Genomic DNA, 7763 nt, shown 5'->3' with positions numbered 1-7763 from the left:
ACCACTTATTTTGAGGATCTTAGGGGAAAAAGAACATCCTCCACTATACCTTTAAGACCTGGTTTGGAAGTGTATTTATTACGCCTAATAAATACACCATGGACAAATACCTAAACCTACCTTTGCAGCTCCTCCAAACTGGTTGGCTTCAAACTAAAATAATAATATTCATTTTAAAACCGTGGATGTCAAATGTCCTTGTTTTCCTCCTTCTTCATGATTTTGCCCACACTGTTTGTTTACCCCGACTAAAATACAATGGAGATGGTATTCAAAATGTCATAAAACTGTAAGAGCTTATGATGGATAACTTTTTTTTTTGCAATAAATTTCACCATAATAATCCATAGAAACTGGATTTTCTGAAACGTTCTTGGTGGGATCAACAAAACGAGCGACGCCTTAAGGTCTGTTCATATGTCAGGATTTCAGGGGCTGCTAACGTTGACCCCGTATTGTTAGATGCTCCCTTTGTGGTCGAACCCTTCACTGTACGGAGCGAAGGAAAAGAAAGGCCTCCTCTAACAGTCGGTCATGCCCCAGTGCTCCTGGCAACAACAGGTCCCAAGGACGCAGACCTGCCTGCCCTATATTGGCTCGGCTCTCCATTAGCGCTGGCGACACCAGCCCCCCGTCAGCTGTCCCATTCAGGGCCGGGCCGGCTCTTTATTAAAGCTTTGATGGCTGCGTAACAAAGAGGCGTCCTATGTTTAGATGATAGAATGTAAGCAAGTGGTTTTCTGCTTGGGCAACGCAAGACAAAGAGCTTCCTTCTGAATACAGGAGAGAACGCAAGCGAGAATGAGTGAGAAAACTGGAGAGGGAGGAAGAAAAAAAAAAAAAGAGGGATTTGCCCGAAACTTGGGAAGTAACATCAGATGACTCTTTCGATGGAGTAAAAAACTGGGACCGGGTATGATGCTTTAGAGTAACCAACTGAGAAATGAATACTGAGGAATGTTAAGCTAGCAAATCAAAAAGTGTTAAAATATAGCAAAAATGTACGTCATTGACTGCAAACCATTATATCAACTAATATTATACTTCATATTGAATAAAGACTAACTTTTATCAACTTCAATGGTTTTGCTAATTAATAATTTGGTTTATATAATTTATTGTAATTCTAGCAAATGTCATTGTAACATCTCGCAGTTAGAAAAATACTTTTTATATTTTGGTTTTTCATTTTCTTTGCACACAACTACATGTAGAGTCATATAAAAAGAGAAATAATAAAAGCCTGATATTATGAGATATCTTCAATCAATATTTACAGACACTGAAAAAACAAAACAAAACTGTGTTTACTATGAAGAATACATTTAGTTGATTCTAACCATCAGCATGTAACGGCTCATATCTTTGCTTTGCACACATACCTGGTCATGGCTGGCTTGGAGGGTGCTCCCGGTGCCGTGGAAAGTCATTTGCACTGGGGAAAGGGTCAGATAGGTCACAAAATCCGCCCCACTCTGTGCATCACTGTATTGCACCTGAAGGAGAAACCAAAAATACTTCTTTAACAAACATTTTCTAGAACCAAAAACATCACATCCTTCAAAAAGGAGGTGTCTTTATTGGGATTTTATGTGTTGGACCAACAGAATATAAAACCCATTTGTAAAGGGGGGTGGAAAATAGATTTGCTTTTGTTTGTTCTCACCCTTCTTTATATTTATACAGTTGAATAAAACACAACCCACACTGTGATTGTCACCACATAGCATTTACTCTCAATTACCCACCAACACACAGAAATGGCAACGGAGAGTAACAAGTGAAAGTGCATGTGTGGTTAAAAGGGGGCATCCGAGGTAGTGAACGCATTGCTGGTGACCCATCTGAATTGAGAGGTTAACTCCGCAGGCATTCCTAAATGCTGCGCAATCAGGACTGTTATGACATGCCGCTCCTCTGGGACTGGCTGCTCCTGAGATGGAAGAGCTTTTAGTAACACTGGCTGCTCTCTGTGCCCTACTTCTCACTGGCCTAGTGTTCGCTTTTTTCACTTGCCTGAGTTTATGTGTTTTCCTGTCCTACTTATGCCTGGGACAGCTGCAGGCATCTTAATAAATAGCACACATAACTATGACAACCGAAAGAAGGGGAAATATCTGACTAACACCAAGAAACGGAGGCACCAAAGGACATGGAGAGGACATTTATGAATCCTCCTGGCTTTTTGATGCTATGAGAAAAAGAAAGTTAAACATCTCACAGGTGTGTAAGATACCATATTGTCCTGTAAAGTATCTATGGGATTAAATCAAAGACTTATATAGATGTTATTAAGATTACTTGAGAGAGAAATACATAGCAGTGGAAAGGCTGACAGGAAAGGAGGTATGAGAGAGGGGGAGAGACATGCGGCAAAGGACCACAGGTCGGATTCGAACCCGGGTCTGCTGCGTCGAGGACTAAGGCCTCCGTACATAGGTCATGTGTGCTAACCACTGTGCCACCTGCACGCCCGGAAGGAAAAGGTTGTCAAAAAGATAATTAGGTATCAATACCTGAAACGGATGGCATCAATGTAACCCCTTAAGGACATATTTATAGCACCACTACAGCAGTGTTGTTTTCACCAACGATGACAAAATAATTTCGTTGAAGTTCCTTTTTTTTCCTAATGATAACGAGAACTGATGAGCTAAACGTGGATCTTTGATGATGGGTGTGAGTTTTCGTTAACGGGATGAGACTAAATAAAACTGTTAGTGGGAAGGTCTGTCAAGAGATTTAAAGTACAACATTGTGCTGTAATCTGTTAGACCAGCTAAGCAGTATAAGCCGTGCTGCTGCTCCCTGTTTGGTCATGCAGCCCACCTGGCGTGCAGAGCTGCGTATTCTGCAAGACCACAGATGGACTGTGGCAGCAGAGCAAAGAGTGAAAGTAAGCCGGATAGATCTGGTGCTGCATGCTCAACTCTGACAAACTCTGCTCTTCCTGCTGTGCTAGTGCAGAAATACGTTTTTGCCCATGCTTAGCTCCGCAATGATGATTTGCTCTCAGCAGTATGGCTCTTCCTGCCCTCGCTACTTCAACTACTGTATATGTGGCTGATCATCCTCTGCCAAGCGTATAAAATCCCTTTGTCTAACTATTAAGATTTCATTTCCTCCAGCTCACAAGAGGTGATGCTAAATCTTTGATTTCTATCAAAAGGAATCCTTAAATTATATCCAAAGAAAATATTCCATTGCATACTGCTTATCATTTGATTAAACGTTAAGTGAAAAAGTAAAGAGAATACTGCTCTCTCAGTTCTTGTTTCTATCTATTCAAATATGATGTAAATGTTTCCTTGTATCTTCATTAAAATATCTCTATTTCCTTTGAATATTTCAACATTTCAGTTAGCATATTCATTCTATTTAGGGCTGGATTGCCATGGCATTACAAGGCAATCATGTAGCTTCCCTGTATAATTTTTCATATCAGTTCCATATCATATTTTTATATTCATCTATTTTCACCTCTGAGCAGCAGTAACCGAGGGGAGATTTAAAGAAATAAAGCCAAAATTGACAAAGTAGAAAAAAGAAAGTTTTTGGTTCTTTGCCTTTTTTGGAGCAATGAAGATTTTATTGATCTGTGTGTAATGCATAATTCATAGTCAACCAGGAAGTGTTTGCTTTTGGATGAAACCCTTATATGTGTAAAACTATTCCTTTATTGTACATTTTGTTAGCTTTTCTGTGTGCCATACTCACCAATATGATGTGTTTAACTAGATCTGCTATTTTCATAACTTTTGTGAGACACTTTTTTTATAAAGTAGAGCATTAATTCATAAAAAAATGTCAGTCTGGTAAAGAATCTGGTTGTTATTCGAAAATGTAGGTAAGGTTAGCTTCATGAATTACAACATAAAACTGACTAAAACCCTTTTAAAACTGGACAAAAAAATTCTGATAGACTGAGATGGACTGAGCGAAAAAGCCATGTTTTCAATCTTTACCTGTAAATATCAATAAATATATCCGTTTAACTTTAAAATTATGTAACAGTTTGTTTTTATGGTTTACCTAAAATCCTTGTAAAAACACAACAAAATGTTGTGGTTGTAATGTAAAAAAAAATGTGAAAAAAATGTTGAAATCTTTTTTGCTATGCTCTTTATTTTGAACTTCCTACAGTGCAAAGCAAACATCCACCTGACTGGCAAATAGAGCGTAGATAAAAATGATGCAAAATTGTATTATACAAAAAAAAAAAAGCCTGTGGAAAAAATATTTCATCTCAGCATTTGAGTTCACGTATAATGAATGTCCTGGCTTCCAATCTGCATATTTATGTTGGCAGAAAAGTTTTCAAGTCTTTTTATCAGAGAGCGAGCGAGTCATAAAACAAACCTCCACAAGCTTATGTGTGCTTATTTTTTTTTCTTTGAGTGTCTTAAATCTCTTCACCGGATCAAAGTTTTATCTTATCAAGACCCTTTACTCTGCCACTATACATGCTGAGCTTGTGTGCATGCACATGCACGCACATACAGCAGCCGTATATGATCTGTGACTGAAAGCTTCCAGAGTTGTGTGTCTCTTTCTCTCTGGATGAGTTACGACCAGGCAACCAGACACATGGAAGTCTGTCTGCCTGATCGTAATTCACACACAAGCACAGAGAGATATGAACATGTTTCCACGAAAACACGAACAACCGTGCGGCGCTACATGCAGCGCATACGTACAGCACATGCTGGCATGCGTGCACCCATGCTGGTGAGATGGGCTCTCAGTGATAAATCAATGCAATCTGTTATGAGGATGAATGATGAATGCAGTAAAGCGAGCCACGGAAAAAAAGCCTTCCCAGACAGGTTAATCCCCAATAAATTGTCCAGACTTTAACATAAACGAGAAAAGGGCAAAGATTAAAAAAAAAAAAAAAAAAAAAAAAGGTGGAAAGGAGAGAAAAAAACCCCGAACAAAGCAGAGTGAGTATATATAATGATTTGGTAACAAAAGCTTTATGGTGAAAATGTAGGAAATCCTGTATGTGAATGAGTTATGTGAGAAAGCATGGAGTGTTTGTTTATATGTGACTGTCCTGAGCTCTTTTTCAGGTCCTTGGATAAGAGACTGTGATATATGGGGTAATCACCCTGAATAGTGGGCACTTTGCTTGGATCATTTTTTGTAGTCTGTCAAAAGTCTGGCTGAGGGGGGAAGGTCCCCTCATGAAGCTGGAAGAAGTAGCTGATTTAGTAGTAATAGTAGATTTTAATTTATTATCTTGTTCATAACACCTGTAAAAGAAGGGTTATGGTAGTCAAACATTGTGGTTATTCAAGTGATACGACCTAAACATTATTATATTGTTAAGTGTTTTCATTTGAGGTCTCCCAAGGGGATTCCTCTTTATTTTACTCTTGATTATAAAAAAGGAGTTCAGTAATTTAATAACTTAACTTTTGTTGGTTATCACTGCCAAGCACGTTGGTGGCAGTATAATCCTATGAAGATGTTTTAATATAAGGGGTGCAGGTACATGAAATGTAGATGTTGAAATAAAAAGATTTAGTTGTTGCTATAAATGACTAAACTTCGCTTCAAGTAATCGGTTAGGTAGTTTAAACCTGGTTTCCTAATTAAGGGTTGTGTAAAACATATCCTAGTCTAAATTGATTCTCATGTTAATTCGTAAAGATCGATTCATTGAACCAAAGATCGAATTTTTTAAAGTTCATTTTTTACTGTGATCTTTAACATGTGAGCTGGCTCGTCTCCAGTAGGTGGCAGTAATGCACCCTATGACACTGGCTAAAGAAAAATAAGGAGAAGATAAAAAATGTTCCATGGTTTCGAAGAAAGATGGAGTTTTAACGAGGCATCGAGCTATTCGGGTAATGTTAGCCTCAAATATAATGTGAACATGGGGATCTTGACAAAAGCTAAGCAATTTTAAAAAACATGCAGATCAAAAGTTAAATTTGTGAAAATACAGTACAACCAAGTCAGGAACAAGATATTGCTTCATCAACTGGAAATCTTGTCTTAAAAAAATAAGCCGCACAGAGTATAAAAAATGCAGACGTGTATATCGTAAGCGCATAAAACGTAACCCACCCAACTCCCCACCAAATAAACCAGAACTACCAGCCAATCCTGCAGGTTCCTAAAAAACTAACAGAGACAATTGCAGCCTTTAATCAGCAAATATATACAGCAATATTGAGTTGTTGAAAAATAATGGTTTCAGGCGGCTAACAATAGTAGCACAGCTGCATTATGCTACGGTATCTTACAAAGATCTCTTTGAAGAATCATCGTAAACATGTAAAACTGTAAAAGAATTAAGATCCTTGCAGCTTTTAATACTATTACTTTACTAATTCTGTTTAAATTAATCCCAGCTCTCAAATACTGAATTGGATTGAATCAAATTGAAAATAATTTATTTTGAAATCGTGCAAATCGGGAATTATATTGATTCTTGAAATTTGAATCCATATCCAGCTCTAGTTAAAATAGGACTGTAATTCCAAACACACAGGTCAATCAAAACTAGTTCAGCTTCATGAACACATAAAGCTGGATTATTTTTACCTTTTAAAATGTTTGAAACCAAATTTGAGTCTGAATTCCACAGCATGAAGCCTGAGTAATACCAGGGTCTAACTACTTTGATCATATTTTCTCATCAATTCTCAACTTTCTTTAGGACAGATGCTCTAAGTTCTTTCCTGTAAAGGTTGGTGGATGCTGTTTTGGACCCAAATGAAGAGAAGAGGACGCAGGGATGATTGCTTGCAAAATTTAATGAAGAAATAAAAGTACGGAATCCGTAGTCCAGAACCGATCGACAAGAAACTTCAGAACAAAAAAACATGGAGACACTAGGGAGGAATGAACCTAAAGAATGACGAGGCTCCAGCAATGAGTACCTGAATAAAAGGTCTATATGTGGGAGACAAAATAAATGGGAGGAATAATTGGCTGATAGGGAGCAGGTGTAGACAGAATTATCTAGAAGGAGCTAAATGGAAAGGTAAAGACACTAGGGGGCAGCAAAACTAAAAATAGAAAAAAATATGTAAATCCGGAGAACACCACAGTACAAAACAAAGCATATTTGAGAACCGAAAAAATTAAAACTTACCGTAACAAAAAAAAGGTCCAGGAAGTAAGATTCTTTCAAAGATTTCAAAAGAAAACAACGAAAAAGAAAACAGTAATAGAAAACTTTATCTACTACAAAAATTAGTCAAACATCTGGCAGGTCACCAAGATTCACCCGTTTTTTTCTTTTTTTTTTTTTAAATCTTAGTGGCTTTCTGATCAAATCCCCAATGTGTCTGATCTCTCTCAGAAGTAACTAATTACTCTTAACTAAAGGCAGGAAACAAAGTTCACCGAACTGCTGACATCAAAAGACGCAACAGGATCATTTCATTTGTGATGATTTGGCAGAAACTGGAATAACGAGCACCTTAGAAAAACAAACGGCCTATTCTCAAATCCAGCCCGCTTGTTTTGAGTGCATCTGTGAGCGCATGCATTCTAAAGAGCCCGGACTAATCATCCCTGGTCCCATCACAAAACACAGCCTCTAATCCACTTCCTTCTGAGACAAAGAAGCAGGAGAGTTATGCAAGGCCTGCAATTGATCGGCGGGACTAATGTGGAGCGACCTTTGACATCTGGCTTCTAAAGCTGGATGGCTCATCTTCCAATGGTCCTCTTCATTCAAGCAAACATAAACATGCACAAACCCCGAAAAAAAAACAACCACAGTCACTGTTTATGGAGATCGA

The 7763-nt window shown here is 38.0% G+C and overlaps 1 protein-coding gene across 1 annotated transcript in view; it reads right to left on the bottom strand.

The window, feature by feature from the left end:
- The window catches only part of stau2 (staufen double-stranded RNA binding protein 2), a 116499-nt gene that overhangs the window by 29244 nt on the left and 79492 nt on the right, over positions 1-7763 (bottom strand). Inside the window, exon 13 of the mRNA XM_015395039.1 lies at positions 1383-1496. Coding sequence (XP_015250525.1) covers positions 1383-1496 — 114 coding nt within the window. The remainder of the gene's footprint in view (positions 1-1382; positions 1497-7763) is intronic.

The sequence above is a fragment of the Cyprinodon variegatus genome, unplaced genomic scaffold (genome assembly GCF_000732505.1).
Source record: "Cyprinodon variegatus isolate N-32 unplaced genomic scaffold, C_variegatus-1.0 Scaffold721, whole genome shotgun sequence".
Taxonomy (NCBI): domain Eukaryota; kingdom Metazoa; phylum Chordata; class Actinopteri; order Cyprinodontiformes; family Cyprinodontidae; genus Cyprinodon; species Cyprinodon variegatus.
The sequence above is the reverse complement of the archived record's forward strand: the minus strand, read 5'-3'. Positions and strand labels throughout refer to the sequence as shown.